Genomic DNA, 17,307 nt, shown 5'->3' on the forward strand with positions numbered 1-17,307 from the left:
GGACAGTGGAAGGTGTCTCTGCCCATGGCAGGGGGTGGCACTGGATGGTTTTAATGTCCCTCCCAACCCAAACCATCCTGGGATTCTGTGGTTCAATCAAGAAGCAGAAAATTGCCTTGGTGCACCCACTCTGGGTCTGTCCAGAGGTTGAAGGGTGAGGTTCCATTTCCCATGAAACATCCTAGACAAAGGGGGAAAAATGCAGGAGAGAAACTCCTTGACAGCAAACTGTTTTGAAGAGGTGATTACAGTGCAAGCCAAAGACAATTTAATTTCAGCTGTATTGCAAATGCAGGATCATAAAAATCAGTGTTCAGGGCTATGAGGCTTTGCATGACAGCTTTTATCTTTAATCACCACTGTATTTATATCAAAAACAGCGTGGCCAGATGGACCAGGGCAGTGATTGTCCCTCTGTGCTGGTCTTGCTGAGGGACCTCCAGGGCTGTGTCCAGTTCTGGGTCCCCAGTCCAGGAAGGACCTGGAGGGGCTGGAGCGTGTCCAGGGCAGGGGCTGGAGCCCCAGGAGGGGCTGAGGGAGCTGGGCAGGGGCTGAGCCTGGAGCAAAGGAGGCTCAGGGGGCCCTTGTGGCTCTGCACAACTCCCTGCCAGGAGGGGACAGCCAGGGGGGGCCGGGCTGTGCTGCCAGGGAACAGGGACAGGACAAGGGCAAAGGGCCTCAAGCTGGGCCAGGGGAGGCTCAGCTTGGACAGCAGCAGCAATTTCTGCATGCAAAGGGTGCTCAGGCCTTGGCAGGGGCTGCCCAGGGAGCTTTGCAGTGCCCAGCCCTGCAGGTGTCCCAGCAAGGGCTGGAGGTGGCACTCAGGGCTCTGGGCTGGGGACAAGGTGGGCACTGGGCACAGCTGGCACTCCATGGGCTGGCAGGGATTTTCCAGCCTCAGGGACCCTGGGGTTCTGTGATACAACTGTTGGAAAAGCTGGGTGAATTGGAAGGTAGAAAAGCTCTACTTTGGGACTGCAGGTAGAATTTGATTTGCAAATATGAAGGAATGCCACCTGCTCGATCCAAAATCATCCCATGCCATCCTCCAAAGATTCCAGCAGGAGCAGGCTCCTTCTGTGAGGTGGCTCAGGAGCAGCAGAGTGAACCCTGTGCCTGGAGATGAGCAACCAGAACTGTGCCTGCCCAAACTTCACTGAGGTTCCCAGACTGGCTGCTGCTTCTGCTGACCCTTGGTAGCTCTCAGGGAGCAATTGTCCCTTTCAAGATGAATCATTCTGGGTAAATTCATGTGCAGTGGGAGGAAGGGGTTCACATACCTGCTGATGATTCTCCCTCACTCTCATTCTGACATCAAAAATGGATTTTTTTTTTCTTTTAAATCAGTCCCATCTCCCCAGTGACTGCCACAGGAGATGCAGTAGGAGGGTTCTGTGTGATAATGAAACCCTGTCAGAGAGAGGCAGGGATTGACAGAGCAAGGCAAAACACTCCTCCAGAGTTCCTGCCCTCCTTATTGAACTCAAACAGAGCCTGGGCTGAAAGAGGGCCCTGCAATGTTCAAAACCACACAGATGTGGTGGCTAGGGATGGGTTAATGATGGACATGGCAGAGTTGCACTCTGCTCTTGGAGGTCTTTCCAGCCTTTCTGATCCTTTTGAGATCATTTCAGGTTCCCCTTAGGGACACTGAGAGTTCTGGTCTTGTGATGTCAGCAGATCCCTTGGAATCCATTCAGCACAAGAGGGAAAAATGAAATTCTTGGCACTTGCTTTGCTTCAGTATTTGCTCATCAGGGATAGGATCAGTTCTGCTTCTCTCCTGTTTTCCTGTCTGTAGCAGGGCTTAGGATATAACCAGACCCCTGAAAACAAATGTCCCACAACCTCCTTTCAGGATTTTATTTCCCTCATAAGGGCTGTGTAATGAGTGGCAGAGTGTTCAAACTGTGGCTGTTCCATTTTCACCTTCTCCAAAATGAGTAATTGTGAATGGTTTACTGCCTATGTGGCTATAGCACAGCAGACAAATCATCTGCAGCACCTGCAGAGCAAATCTCTTCCCTCTTCCTGAGACTTCTGCTCCATGAGGTGCTTCCAAGGCAAACCCAAAGTAAAATTAATGGGAATATGAGTGGCAGTCACCCTCCCTGTCCCTTCCTCCTGGTTCTCTAATATTCTTTGAGCTGTGTCCTGCTCTAGGCCCTCACAGCCAGAGAGTCCTGGAGGGGCTGGAGCATGTCCAGGGAAGGGAATGGAGCTTGGGAAGGGTTCAGCTTGGACAGCAGCAGCAATTTCTGCATGCAAAGGGTGCTCAGGCCTTGGCAGGGGCTGCCCAGGGAGCCTTGCAGTGCCCAGCCCTGCAGGTGTCCCAGCAAGGGCTGGAGGTGGCACTCAGTGCTCTGGGCTGGGGACAAGGTGGGCACTGGGCACAGCTGGCACTCCATGGGCTGGCAGGGATTTTCCAACCTCAGGGATCCTGGGATTGAATGAATCCAAGCAAAAACCAGCCTGGACTTAGCAATGACCTGTGTGACTGGAGAAGGACTGAGGTTTTGTTAGAAATAGATACATCTTTTCTAAAATTAATTTTTGCCACTTCTTTAGTGGGTACTATGAATGAAAATAACCAGCAGCTGATCCTTAAAGTAATATTTATTATAATCTGACAGAAAAGAGGAATTATCTTCAGTTTGCAACACAAAAGGAATGTACCTGGCAGGGTGGGCAGGCCCTGGCACAGGTGCCCAGAGCAGCTGGGGCTGCCCCTGCATCCCTGGCAGTGCCCAAGGCCAGGCTGGACTTTGGGGCTTGGAGCAGCCTGGGACAGGGGAAGGTGTCCCTGCCATGGCAGGGGTGGCACTGGGTGGGCTTTGAGGTCCCCTCCAACCCCAGCCACTCTGATTCCATGAAGTGATGCCATGATCCTGATGGAGCCAGCATTCCCTCCCTGACTCAACAGTGGGAGGCTGCCTGTACTGCTTGAGTTGTCCAAAACCCTGTTTTTTGGTGATATCCCAAATCAAGGATCAGCTGGTGCTGATCAGATGTAGCCTCAGTCCTTTTGGAACTGAGACAGAGCAGTAGGAGCATCCTAAGTGTGCTAAAGAGGGACATTTGCATTTTTCAGCTTTCATTACAGTTGAGTGCCAAAAAAAAAAGTTTCAGGGAACTCAGACAGCCTTAATTTCCTTTTACTGTAGTGTTGGAGTCTGGAGCTCTGCTTACTCAAGGCACAGAGCAGTGACAACAACAGCAATTGTGATGGTGCCAAGCAGCAATAAAAGAGAGAGGTTTTGTTCCAGGCTTATCCCAGGAGAAACATCTGCCACCGACCTGGATGAGCACCCTCACTGAACACCCTTCAGAAGTTTGGAAATGAGTCTTGAAAAGGATTTAGAGAGTGAATGGCTGCTTTTGTGTCCTGGAGGCAGAGCAGAGCCAGGAGCCCTGCGGGCTGTGGTGTGCGTCAGAAGATAAATGTCCTGTCAGAGCTGGCAGGGACTGAGGCTGCAAACAACACCTTGGGCCACAGCCAGCCCTGCCTGGAAACCCTTGCTGCTTCCTCAGGAGCCATCCCATGGGATGGATCACAGGCATGAGTCCAGGATGGACCACAGGCATGAATCCAGGATGGATCACAGGCACGAATCCAAGCATGGCTAATGGGGATGTTGCTTCTACCTGGAAGTTGGGAGCAGCTTGGCGGCTGCATCCCCAGGGATGGAGCCATGACCTTTGGGTTGTGCATGTCCCTGCTCCTCCATGGGGACAGGGAGTCAATCCAGGGATGTTTCAGCACAGCTGCTTTCCCTGAGTTTGGCAGCTGGTGCTCTCTGGGAAAATGTGTCATGTTTGGAGCCAACTCCAGACAGGGAGCAATTCCCCAGGGGAAATTCTCCTGGCTCCAGACACTGCCATCATCCCTGCACAATGTTCTGTGGCTGAGCAGTGGGGAATGCAGCCAGGAGAATGTCACCTCTCCTCATGGCCCTGCTCACTGTCCAGGGTGTAGGGACAGGGATGAGGAGAAGGTTCCTCATCTCGTTCCCTGCCATGGCAGTCAAACTCTCCTGATAAAATGCTGTTTGTGGAGAGATTAAAATCAGCCAGTTTATTGCATTTTCTGTTAAAACTCAAATCCTGGAACTAGAGGTCTGCTTTGCCTCCTTGTTTGCTGCCTCTGTAGGGTGGCCTGGATCCACCCTTGATAGGCTGTATTTTGCCTATCAAATAGGCACAAATAATTTGCTCTCCATACTTTTTCACACCAATATTGCCTTCAAGAACTTTGAGGGTTGCAGGTGAGCAGGAGGTCAGTTGTGAATATCCACTCCATCCCCAGCTGGATTCCATAGCCTCATCCAGGGAGTGGATTCAGGGCAGGTGCAGAAATTATTCCTCATTAGGTGGAATAAGAAGCAGCTGGAGAAAGTCCCTCATAAGGACTGGGTGAGCAGAGTAGAAGGAGCCCCATCGTGCTGGGAGAGGTTGGCAAGCTGCTCTTGTTTCTTCTGTAATCAAAATTGAATCATTAAACTGGAAAAAGCTTCCAAGATCATCAAGTCCAGCTTTTCCTGGGCAAAGTGAGAGATGGTTGTGGAAGAAGAGGAATAAATGAAGTCCTTCCTTTGTGCTGCAGGTAGGGAGAAAAGTCACAAGTCTCAATCTCTGCTGAAGACTTTCAGTGTTGCATACCAGAATATGTATTTTGCCAGCTGTAGCACTGTTACTGTCTGGAGTGGGTGTTTAAAAATCTTCATTATTGATGGGATTTAAGGAGCAGTGGGGGGAGAATGTGGTGGAGAAAGTCTGGGTTTGTTTGACCCTGCTTTGCTGGGCAGAACAATTGTTCCTTGAACAGCTGGAGCAGTGTTTGCTGTCATTTTTTTCCACCCTAAACACATCCCAGCTCAAGGGCTGAATGTTTGCCCTTCTATACTTTTTTCACACAGTTGTAGGAAGGGAAATATGATTTTCCTGCCTCTTGCTGCGGTGATCAAAGATTCCCTGTGAGATTTTCTGCTCCCATTTGCCTCCCTCCCATGTGTTTTCCCACTTGCAGCAATTTGCAGCTCAGTTGTTATGCTCAAGGCTCTCCCTGGAGAGCTGAGGCTCCATTTGCCTTTCAGGGCAAGTACCCACCTGGAAATAATCATGGAAACACTCCTTTTGTACACAAGTCCTTCAAAAATCCAGGCAGTTCTTAGAGGGAAATAAGGCTCTGTTTTATGAATCCATTGAATATTGTCCTGTGGAGAGCAGAGGGGGATCTTTATTGACCTCAAGAATCAAATCTTGCTCTCTTCTTTTCAAAGAAACTCAAATATTTGGCTGTTTTGTCACTTCTGGCTGTTCAGGGGAATCCTGGCCTGCCATAAACCCCCCTAAATCTGAGATATTGATGGTGTAATTCCATGATGTGTTTGGAGTCTGTTTTGTTAACAAATTGCTTTTCCCATTATTTGCTCTATTGCGGAGTTGAAGTTTTAGGCTTTTCTCATGGTAAGAGTTGGAAGTTAAGAACTTAGGGCCTAATTCCCTATTTTTTTATGGATTTGGTCTATAATAGATGTCTTTCACTACCTATTCCTGGGTTTCACAGGCATAATTATCCATAAAAAAATACCCTGTGGTGAGTTCCCCCCAATTTGGGAGTTTAAGGGTGCAAAAATCTAACCACTTGTCCAAGGCTGTTATCTTCTCCCATAAGTTCATTCCTCATTTGGGAATGCTGGAATTGATGTAATGAATTTTCATTTTATGCTTAGGCCTGGCTGTCACAGAATTCCTGTCCAGTTGTTTGCTTGCTCCTGTTACAATGTGGGCCCACATGCTCCCAGTAATAAAAATGTTCTTCCTAAGGAAAAAAAGCTGTTGCTGAGAGCATGAAAGGTGATATTTTCTGCATTTATCAGCCCAGATTTGTCTTGCTATCATTAAATAGATTCAACTGAAACTATTTCTTTCTTTTTTTTTTTAATTAAAAGAAAGAGTAAATGATCAGAGAATAATTTAGGTTGGAAAATACATTAAAGATCAAGTCCAGCTGTTCCCTCAGCACTGCTGAGCCCCACACTGACCAATATCCCCAAGTTCCATGGCTCTTAAACCCTTCCAGGGATGCTGGTTCCACCTGGGCAGCCCCTGCCAAGGCCTGAGCACCCTTTGCATGCAGAAATTGCTGCTGCTGTCCAAGCTGAGCCTCCCCTGGCCCAGCTTGAGGCCCTTTGCCCTTGTCCTGTCCCTGTTCCCTGGCAGCACAGCCCGGCCCCCCTGGCTGTCCCCTCCTGGCAGGGAGTTGTGCAGAGCCACAAGGGCCCCCTGAGCCTCCTTTGCTCCTTAAATCCCACCCAGTGCCACCCCTGCCATGGACAGGGACACCTTCCACTACTCTAGGTTGCTCCAAGCCCCATCCAGCCTGGCCTTGGGCACTGCCAGGGATCCAGGGGCAGCCACAGCTGCTCTGGGCCATGGTGTATTTTGGGTTAAATTTTTGTTGTGGCTGTGTGTTTCCTTCAGCATCACCTGGGAGTATTGATGGATCTCAGGTTTTTATGGAAAAGAGAGGATGAGAAAGCAGAGTATTGTGAATCACGGGCTGGTTGAGGATGGGAGAGACATCTGGAGGTCCTCTGGTTCAGGTTGCCATGGAGCATGTCCTGATGGCTTTTGGGTCTCTCCAAGGAGGACAATTCCACAGCCTCCTGGGCTGTAAGGCAGTGGAGATATAGCTTCAAAGTCAGGATACTCCCTGGAGCCGTGGAGACCCAAAGCTGTGCCCCCCAGACTGGTTTAGGTGCAGTCCTGTGGACCCTGCCCCAGGGGGCCCTTTATGGCTGCATCACCTTCTCATCTCAGCCTGGCCCGGGCAGCCTTTGCTGAGGGAGTTGCTGCCAAACAAGTGACAAAGTCACTTTTTTGGCTGAAGAAAAGCCACAAATTTGGCTGAGAAACAGCCAGGGAAGTGTTCAGAAACTCCCTGAGGGCTTGGATGGGTGCTCTGTGCGCTGCCCTCTGTCCATCCAGGTGTAGTTTCTCTCTTCTGTCTGGGGCTGCTTCACTCATCAACCTCTTTTGGGTTGCATTTTATTTCTGGGGGGCTGAAGCAGAGCAGGAAGGAATAGAACTGAGCAGGTTTGTGGCACACAGGAATTCCAGTGGATCCTGAATGGATCCTGTTGCAGTAAGGTAGAAATTCAATCATGAAGAAAGGCTTCATAAAATCAGCCTGCTCTCCTAAAATCAGTGGCTGGCCTTGCCAGGCTGGCACTTTGCAAGTTCCCATGTGAAAGGAATCCTGGTGTGAGCAGTTCTTCAGCATAACAATCTATTCCTGGGTAAAAAACAACCAGCACCTTTATAAATTGTTTTTACACCTTTAGATAGAAAAATGAAAACTATCTCACAAACAGCTTTTCTTGCATGTACACTCCAAGGGTTTGAATGAGCAATCAATACAGAATAACAACTTGTTAATAACAAATAAGTAACTGGCAAGAAAGCTCCTGACCAATTAGAGTCCCACACAAGGTCTGTAAAACTGTATAAAAAGGAGTTAAATGACTAAAGAAGAAAATGCAGTCCTGTGTGATGTATTCCTGTAGATCCCTAGTTTATTACCAGCTTTAGGGGTGGCTCTCCAGAGGTTCATCCCAGGGGTCTCCCATCATCACCAAATGCATCCTGCAGCTTTCCATGGTATTTTTTTTTCCTTGTTCAGCCCCAGAGCATGAAGGAGGAGTCTCAGGAAGACAGAGGGCAGGAAAGCAGCTGGATGTGTGCCCTGTGTAAAGGGATCCATTAATGGAGGTTTCTTTTCTCTTGCAGCGTTCCCACATTCCAGAGCCTTCCCGAGGAGATCCTCAGCAAGCTTGCAGATGTCCTGGAAGAGGTAAGAGCTTTGAATATTGAGATTTCATGAGCTCAGAACCTTCTGCTGGCAATATCCAGCCTCTTCTTTTTCCCCAAAGAGCAGCTCCCCAGTTTGGCAGCCATCGAGGCCATGAGAGGAGTTGTGGGGAAAATGAATCCAGTTTTGAATAGGGTTTATATATTTTTTAAATTGGGTTTTTATCCAATTGGGGAGTGAATCAATAATTTCCTGTGGTGTCCAGAAGCTGGAATGAGCTTCTCCAGCCTCTGGGTGAGGGGTGGGGAGGAAGGGAATGTGTAAACCTGGTCTCATGTCAGATTTGATGTTTTAAAGGTGTTGTGGAAAAGGTGCTCTGGGAAGAGTGGCAGCAGTGTTGAGATGTTGGGGTGGAGTTGGGCTTTGCCTGCCTGGCTTTAACTGGGGTCTCATTAGGGTCAGGTTTTTAATAAGTCTATTTAAAACAACAAAGAAATCACCCACAAAACACCAACCAAAAAAAAAAAAAAACCTCTGAAAAAACACCACAAGCCCTCCAAAAATGCAAAACCCCTTAACCTGCACCCTACCAAAAAACCCCAAATCCCCCTTGCCCTATAAGCAGATGTAAAATATTTGGGTCATATCAGAGTTTTCCCCCCATATTTTATTCCCACAACACTCCCTTCTGAGCCTGAGGAATTCAATATCCCAGAAAGTCATTAATAAACCCTTCCAAAAGGTGATTTAAGTGCAGGGAATGAGTGTGTGGCAGTAATTTATTTCATTCCTGCTGGCTTTTCTTCATCCCTGCCTCTCCATCAGGGAAGATGTTCCCGTGGATTTGGAGGAAAAGCGCTGCTGACATTGGAGTTGATTTGAATTCCTTTTTTTTCTAAGCTTTGCTGGGGTGTTGTTCCTTCTCTGCCTTTTTATTTAGTGCCCAGATAAATTCTGTGGCTCCAACAAATCAGCTGTTTGTCACCCTGAATAATTGCATATTCACAGATAAGCTTTATTCCCTTTACTGCCAGGGAATGCTCTGATTTAAGGGAAAAAAAAGGATATGAATTCCCTGTGCTGTAAATTCCATCTGCCTATCTCAAAACCCCACTCCCAACCAGAATTTGCTTGGATCACATCACCAGCATTAAGCTCCTTATCAAGAGTTAAGGAGGAGAATAAAGTCTATAAAACTTTTCCAGAAACACTTCAAGTTTCGTGGCAGCTGGGGAAAACATTCTTAATAAATATCAGTGAAGAAATGAGGCACAAAAGCAGCATTTATGGGGAATAAATCTGGATTGTTAGGGTGGATGCTCCCAGTTTTCTGTTTGGAATGAGTGTTATTTTCTCTGAGTTTGCCTTGGATGGAATAGGCAGTGTTTTGCATAAATTAAAAATAAAAAGTCACTCTCAAATCTGTGTATTTAGGTATAAACTCCCACCTGCCTACAGCCCCCTTTCCATAGGTTACAACTGTGAAGTATTGGAAAACCCCTCTGGATCTGGGAATTGTTAATATTCCATGGAAAAGCGTGTCTGGTGACTCACACAGGGATTATCTGGGTGGCACCAACACTGCCAGTAATTTCAGTCTTTATGGATAATTGTATTTAGCAAATGGAATTAAAATGCTGAAGGGAGTAGGATGGGGAGTCTGTTCCTGGCATGGCTGAGGAGTGGAATGAGCTTTTGGTGGGCATGGGCGGTGCTCAGCGATCTGGGCTGGCATTTCCTCCTCTCCCTCTTTTCCCCTCTTCATTTTTATTCAGGTTTTGTGGCACAAAATCAGGATTTCTTTCCCATCCTTAAGTTGCTTCACGTTCTGGCAGTGCTTTTCCTCTTTAAGGTTATTCCCTGTGCTATTCAAATGTAAAACTTGTAGGATTTCCATCTCAAACCAGGTGTTCAGTTACTGATAGTTGTAATTAAGGTTCCTTGACCTCTTCTCCTCTGAAGCCTCTTCCAGGTACTGATGATTTTGTAATTTTCCATTTGATCTCACATTCTGCATTGTGCCTACAGCTGATTCTTCTAAACTTTGTTCCCCAGTTCCAAATTCCTACTCCTGGTTCAAAGAAGGATCCCTTTGCCTGTGTGTCAGGGATGGAGCTGTCACCTGCCTGAACATCTATCCCAGCTCCACTGAACTGGGTTTTTCATGGAAGGGGAAGGAGGCAGGAACTCGGAGAGCTGGGGGCAGCTGGAATAACTAATCCCAGACTGGTTTGGGGTGGAAGGGACACTAAGGATCATCCCATCCCACCCCTGCCATGGCAGGGACACCTCCCACCATCCCAGGCTGCTCCAGCCTGGCCTTGGGCACTGCCAGGGATGCAGGGGCAGCCCCAGCTGCTCTGGGCACCCTGTGCCAGGGCCTGCCCACCCTGCCAGGGAACAATTCCTCATTCCCAATATCCCATCCAGCCATGCCTGCTGTCATTTTGAAGCCATTCCCTGTATCCTGTCCCTCCATCCCTTGTCCCCAGTCCCTCTCCAGCTCTCCTGGAGCCCCTTTAGGCCCTGCAAGGGGCTCTGAGCTCTCCCTGGAGCCTTCTCCTCTCCAGGTGAGCACCCCCAGCTCTCCCAGCCTGGCTCCAGCCCTGGAGCAGCTCCATGAGCTCCCCTGGATTCACCCCAGCAGCTCCAGGTGCTGTTGGTGCCGCAGACAGAATTTAAAGTTCTGTAGCTGCAGATGCACAGGAGGAGATGGAATTAAGGTCTCGTTGGCATTTTCAAGCCAGGCCTCTTCATCTGCATTTCCTAATCCTGTTCCTTGGCTGTTTGGGATTTAGCCTGGTAATCCATGGGAGATGTTGTGTGTAGGGATCTGAGCAGCTGGAGCAGCAGAGACAGTGACAAAGGCGCTGTGATTTGCTTACAAAACCCTGCAGATCAGTTTCTTGTGCAGATAATGTCAGGTCTAAACCACATCACGTGGATTTGCCTCCTTTGTTGTGTATCCAGAGCTTGAGACAGCTTTGATATTTTTGTGTGTGTGTCACCATGATATTTTCTGAAAAATCCCTTCACCAGGATTTCTTCTGGGAAGCTTCAGCTTCTCCCTGTTTTGCTGCTTTGGAATGTGGAGGTTGTTTATCCAAACATGTGAATTGTTTTTAATTATTGACCAATCACAGCCAGCTGTGTCAGACTCTCTGAGCCAGTCAGGAGCTTTCATTATCATTCTTGTTAAGCCTTCTGATGTCTCCTTTCTCTTTTTTTAGTACAGCATTCTTTAATATAATATCATAAAATAAAAAATCAGCCTTCTGAGAACTTGAAGTCAGATTTTCATCTCTCACCTCATCCTGGGGACCTCACAAACACCACGTGTGTGTATATTTATGGATTATTGCTGGATGTATAGGAATTTAAAGTGCTCCAGGCCGGGCTGGACAGGGCTTGGAGCAGCCTGGGATAGTGGAAGGTGTCCCTGCCCATGGCACAGGGATGGACTTTAAAGTCCCTTCCAACCCAAGCCATTCAATGATTCTCTGATAATACTTTATAAAACATTGAAATATATAATATTGATCTATCACAGTTGTGGTATAAATAGATATTTAAATATAAATATGGCTAATTGCCCTAAATCCAGCTGTAAAGCACTTGATTAATGCCTCCTGGGTTAACAGGAGAGCAGCCACAGCTTGGAAGTGCTGGGAATTGTGATAATTTTGGGGTCCCCTGTTTGGGGAGGAAAGATGAATCTGACTCCATGTTCTCAGAAAGCTAATTTATTATTTTATGATATTATATTATATTAAAGAATGCTATACTAAACTATACTAAAGAATAGAGAAAGGATACTTACAAAAGGCTTACCAAGACACTAATAAAAAACTTGTGACTCTCTCCAGGGCCTTGACACAGCCTGTGATTGGTCATTAAGTTAAAACAATTCACATGAAACCAGTCAAACAATGGCCAGTTGGTAAACAATGTCCAAAGCAGCAAAACACAGGAGAAGCAAATCAGATATTTATTGTTTTCATTTTCCTCTCCGAGGCTTCTCAGCTTGCCAGGAGAGGAAATCCTGGCAAAGGGATTTTTCAGAAAATATGATGGTGACAGCGAATGGCATTCCCACATCTCCCAGTTTTGGGAATTCTTTCAGTGGAATCATTAATATTCAGAATTTTAATCTATTTGAATGCACTGCTGAGATCCAAGTGCCAGTGATGTGTTTCCTGCAGCCCCAGGCAGTCTGGCCTTGGCTCCCAGTGAATCCCTGGACAAACAGCAGAGCCAAACTGAGGGGAGAGGCAGAGAAATGTGCTGAACCCCACAGGCAGAGGCTGCCAGGGATGGAAACTCTTCCTGCCACTCTGGGTGCTGAAATCTGGGATCCCAGCTCCTGTCTGCAGCCACTTCAGCAGCTCAGTTTGTGTGCTGAGGGTCACTTGCCAGCCTTTGTCTTGTTCCTTCCTTTCATGTTAATTTTCTCATTTTAATTCCAATGAAAGACTGAATTTCAAAAGGCACAAGTGTTAAAAAAATTAAACACGACCCAAAATTCTTCCCAGTTGCTCATGGAGATCCTGTTGTGGCTCCTGGTGGAGAGTGGGATCTTGGAGGAGATTTCATGGCTTAATTCAGCTTTCAGAGCTGTCCTGGGCCTTTAAGCATCCTTCCTGCTCCACACTGCCCAATTAGTATGGATCAGGTGGCCTTGGGATGCCTCTGGTTAATTAACAGAGGCTGAACACAGTCCTGCCTTTGTGGGATTGTGTGGCAACAGTGAATAGGAGAGGGAAAATGTGGAAAATTAATTAGCTTTCCATAGAATCTGTGGTTTTTAGGCTTGTTTAGGAGTGAGGATGGCTCTTGGATAAAGGGAATCAGGTCCCAGGTCTGTCCTGCAGCCTCTGCTAGCACTAAGGCAGGTATTGATGTGAAACAGAGCCAGAAATCAGATTGGAGGGAGAACTCAAACAGGGAAGAGTGAAAGGTTTTGGTTAAGAAAAAATATGTTAATGTTGTTATTTTTATTTTTTTATTAAAGGAAGCACTCTGGGGAGTGCTTACTGGAGGAGCTGTGGTGTAGGGTAATGCTGCCTGTGGGAGCATCAAATCAGCTTCAGTCCCACCTGACTCCATCACAAATGGACAAAATTTTGACTCGAGTTGTACTTCCATTAATTTTTCAAATGGTGCTCATGAGAACACGGCTTTGGGTTTGCAGGTGCACCAGGAAATAAAAGCTTTTTAGGGGAAAAAAAGCATTAGAAAATAAAATGCAGCTGGAGAAACTGGAGTGCAGGAATACATTGGAGTCAGTGGCAGGAGCTGCTCTAGCTTTGGATTGGGATAAAATGTGTTGTTTGGAGTTAAATTTTCCTTTTGATTTTCTTTAATGTGGGCACAGACCACATGAAGGGAATTAAAAATAATCTCCTGCTTGTATTAGCATAGGAAAGGAGTTCAGTATTCCCTGGTTTCTGAGGATTCTTGTCAGGAATGTCTGTGTGTGTGTTCATTGCTCATCCTTTGCTTTCCTGCAGTGGTAGAAATGGGGCAGGATTTGGGGTTTTTCTTCCCCAGTTCTGCAAAACTTATTGAAAGGTGATGTCAATGTGAAAACCTTTGGGGCTCTGATTACTTCCTAATTCCCAATATCCCATCCAGCCCTGCCCTCTGGCACTCTGAAGCCATTCCTGTGTCCTGTCCCTCCATCCCTTGTCCCCAGTCCCTCTCCAGCTCTCCTGTATTGGTTCCTCTGGGTCTGGATTTGAAGGCACTTCAAATGGTAGTTTCATGTTCAGACTCAGGTGTTTATTATTTCTTATCAGTAAAACAGCCTCACTACTGTGAGTTCAGCATTAGAAGGCACAAAATGGCAACAATCTCTTGTTCCAAGGGCTTTTAAGACTAAACTGTCCAGTTAAGAGCTGACACCTGGATTATTTTCCCTTTTAACCCAATAACTGATCCCACAGAGCTGCAATGGGGACTTTTCTGCCCAATGACAAAATGCCCCCCAAACCCATGGAAAGGAGGAAGAAGCAGCATGAAGAAGAAACCCAGGGTGACACCCTGTGCCCTCCATCTTGCTTCCATCCACAGCACACTAAAAAACCCCAAACCTCAATGTCTCACCCAGTGATAGACCTACACTGCTCTCTATATTCTATTCCACACTCTTGTGGATATTATATATTCCAGTCTATCTTGAAGTCTGGGAAACTTTCTCCATGGATGAGGGTCAGAGTCAGTGCTGCCCTGGGGGTCAGGACACCCCAGAGCAGACAGAGAAATATTCCCAGTGCTCTGGGTTTCCACATCCTGGAGCCCCTTCAGGCCCTGGCAGGGGCTCTGAGCTCTCCCTGGAGCCTTCTCCTGTCCATGTGAGCACCCCCAGCTCTCCCAGCCTGGCTCCAGAGCAGAGGGGCCCCAGCCCTGGGGCATCTCCATGGCCTCCTCTGGACTCATTTCAAAAACTCCAGGTCTCAGATCAGACACCCACTGCAGGTGGGGTAGAAAACCTGTTGCCATTTCTTCCCATTTGATTTAACATCAAATCCCTCCTCTTTTTCCCCCAGTAAAATCCTTGTTCTGGACACAGAGGAAGGCATTTCCTGGAGTTCCATGCTCTTGGCACATGTGGGAGTTTCAGGTCTTCTCCTGGTAGGACCTGCTGGGTGTTTTGTGTCAGGTGCCAGGAGCAGCTTTTGGCCTCTGCCAAATGCACTTTTCAGGCAGGGAAGGGTGCTCTCTTTTTAATTGAGATTTATGAAATGAATTTAGAAACCTCTCAAGAAGCATCTTTTGTTCAGGCTGAAAATCCCAGTGGTATCAGAGGGATCTTTATCCAGAGCTTTCCATGCAGAGCTGGATTCCTCTGGAGACAGGGGGAGCTTATTAACATCTCATTTACTGTCACAAGTCCCCCTGCCCTTGTCTCTGGGCTCCTTTGCTACACCCCAAGCAGAGGAGCTGGGTTGTTGGATTTCTTTCAAGTGTGTGTTGTAAAACCCACTGGAGTTAGGCCAGAGCACCCCTGCTAGGGAATTGCATCTCCTCCACCTGTCCAAAGCACCTGGATGCATGGAAATCTCCATGAGAATCCCAAGGACACTCAGAAGGATGGGAGCTGTAAGATATTTTCAGCTGTCAGAGAAGAAATTCTTCCCTGGGAGGGTGGGCAGGCCCTGGCACAGGGTGCCCAGAGCAGCTGGGGCTGCCCCTGCATCCCTGGCAGTGCCCAAGGCCAGGCTGGACTTTGGGGTTTGGAGCCACCTGGGATAGAGTGGGAGGTGTCCCTGCCATGGCAGGGGTGGAATGGGATGCTCCTTGATGTCCCTTCCAACCCAAACCATGCTTCTTCCAAGAGAGTTCTGTAGTTCCCTGTTTTCCAGCTGCCTTTCCAGCACTTTTCCAGCTTTTCCCCATTCTTTGGGCACCTCCTTCTCCTCAATCAAGCTCCCAGTGGTGGGAAAAGCCACTCCAGCAGTGCCATAGTCACCAGCACCAGGACACGTGGCAAAGGCAGCATCAAACAGAAAAAACTTCCCCCAATTTGCTTCGTCCTGGGATTTTCTTTCTTTAATTTATTGTTATTATTTTTGGCATTGGTGCATTGAGTGGATGATCAGGTTTTCAAGAGTCACTGATAAAATGTTAATTTCTAAAGCTGCCCCTCTCAGGTTATGCATGTGTTGGGATTTAAATATTTCCTATTTCCAGTTGGATTAAACCTATCTATGAGATATTTTAATTTTTTTTACGCTCTCTAAGCGGATTCTCCAGCTGATCCGTCACAGTTATGAAAGAAAGGAAAAAAGAAAAACAAACATTTTTTTCTGTGATCTTAGATATTATTTTCCAGGGTTTCACAGATATGAAAAGGAAGGATTTAAGCAAATCCATAATTTATTATTTGCCCTAGTGGATTTGGAGGCTCTATTAGAGACATGCAGGATGGATGTGGATTTTTCATGGCACCTGGGACAACAGAGAGTTCATAGGGGAGAACTCAGGAGCTTCAAGTTGTCTCTTCCCTGATCCAGCCTTGTTCCTAATTTCCCAATATCTGTTTGTTTACTGTTCCCACTTTCCAGAGGCTCTGCAGCCACCCTGGGGCAAGGAACCCATGGAATCTGCTTTGCCAGGCATTTTCTTTGTTGCAGACAGCTTGGGACCAATGGGTTGGTGGCTGTCCTTCATTTCCTGGGCAGAGAAAATGCAATGAATTAATTCTGACTGAAATTTAATTAAAATTTGGGCATTGGGGGTGGTTTTACTGTGGGTGGGGGTGGCTCAGCTGAAGCCCCTCTTCCCAAGCTGTATTCCTGACAGCCTGAACCAAGTGATTTTTGGGATGGATCTTCCCATGGATGAGATTGTTTTGTGCTGAGGGCTTCGCTTTCAGTGCTGGATTCTTTGGGAGAAGCTTGGAAGGGAGAGCATGTGGCTCTCTGGTTTTTTGGGCGTCTCCTCATGGGAATTTGTTCATCAGTTTCCAAAATTCCCTAATTCTCACCCACAAATCACTACTTACAGACATGTATGGGCTAGTTTTGGTGGGAATGAACCCCAGAATGAAAATCCAGCCTGGTGCTTACTCAAAAATATTCCATGACTTCCACCCTTCAACCCTGAAGAAGTTAACACAAACAATGCCTTTTTACCTGTAAAAACAGAGGAAAAAATATTATCAGCAATTATATTAAGGAAAACCTAAATATTAATTACCCTGATGAGTGTTTTCCCTTTGATTCCAACATTTCCCTGCTGGATTTTCCCATAGTGTTGCCCACAGTGACACCTGCTGGAATCTGGGACAGGGTTGGCATGCAGGTCCTGCTGACTGAGTCCTGCCAGGGATTAATTAGGAAAAAAAAAAAAATGAAGGGAACCCTTTATGAGGTGATGGAGACATCTGTGGCCACCCAAGGAATGGCCACCAGGCTTGGAATGCTGGGAATATCAGCTGGAGACCCTCCATCCACGGGATCAATGGTTAAACCCCAGCTTTACAACAAAGGTCAAACATGAAGATGGGGGAGATCCTCTTCCCATCCCCAGACCTCCTCAAAGCATGGCTGGGTCCTTTTCCAGGGAATTTATTTCCCTTGGGAAATGGGGTTGCTCACACTTGAGGCTTTGTGCCTCTCTGGTTTTAAACATCCCCTCAGAGGGATGGATTTGAAATTCCCCATTCTCAGGGTGGCATTTGCAGTGTTTGGGTTGTAATAATGGGAATTGAAAAGTGTCCTCAAGATGGAAAAAGCCATTTCTTAATCCATGGGATGGGCTGTTGCCAGCTTTAAACTGCTGCTGTCCCAGGATTTTCCCTGTGTGGGATGGGATCCCATCTCCATTGGGGTCAGACCCCTCTGTTTGTAAATCCAAATGGCCATTTCCCACATTCCTGCAGAAAAAGCCATGCAAAGTAGAATTCAGAGTTTAAATAAGCCCTGGTGAAGGAATTTTGGGGTCATTGTGTCCTTGCCTGGTAAGGAAGGGGTCAGCTGTGCCTTGTGCTA

At 47.1% G+C, this 17,307-nt stretch overlaps 1 protein-coding gene across 3 annotated transcripts in view; it reads left to right on the top strand.

The window, feature by feature from the left end:
* The window catches only part of PRKG1 (protein kinase cGMP-dependent 1), a 383,398-nt gene that overhangs the window by 264,650 nt on the left and 101,441 nt on the right, over window positions 1-17,307 (top strand). For all 3 annotated transcript variants that reach the window (XM_071438575.1, XM_071438577.1, XM_071438574.1), the window contains exon 5: window positions 7,792-7,855. In XM_071438575.1, coding sequence (XP_071294676.1) covers window positions 7,792-7,855 — 64 coding nt within the window. The remainder of the gene's footprint in view (window positions 1-7,791; window positions 7,856-17,307) is intronic.

This window comes from Agelaius tricolor, unplaced genomic scaffold (genome assembly GCF_023055355.1).
Source record: "Agelaius tricolor isolate 1412-34295 unplaced genomic scaffold, bAgeTri1.0.p SCAF_13, whole genome shotgun sequence".
Taxonomy (NCBI): Eukaryota; Metazoa; Chordata; class Aves; order Passeriformes; family Icteridae; genus Agelaius; species Agelaius tricolor.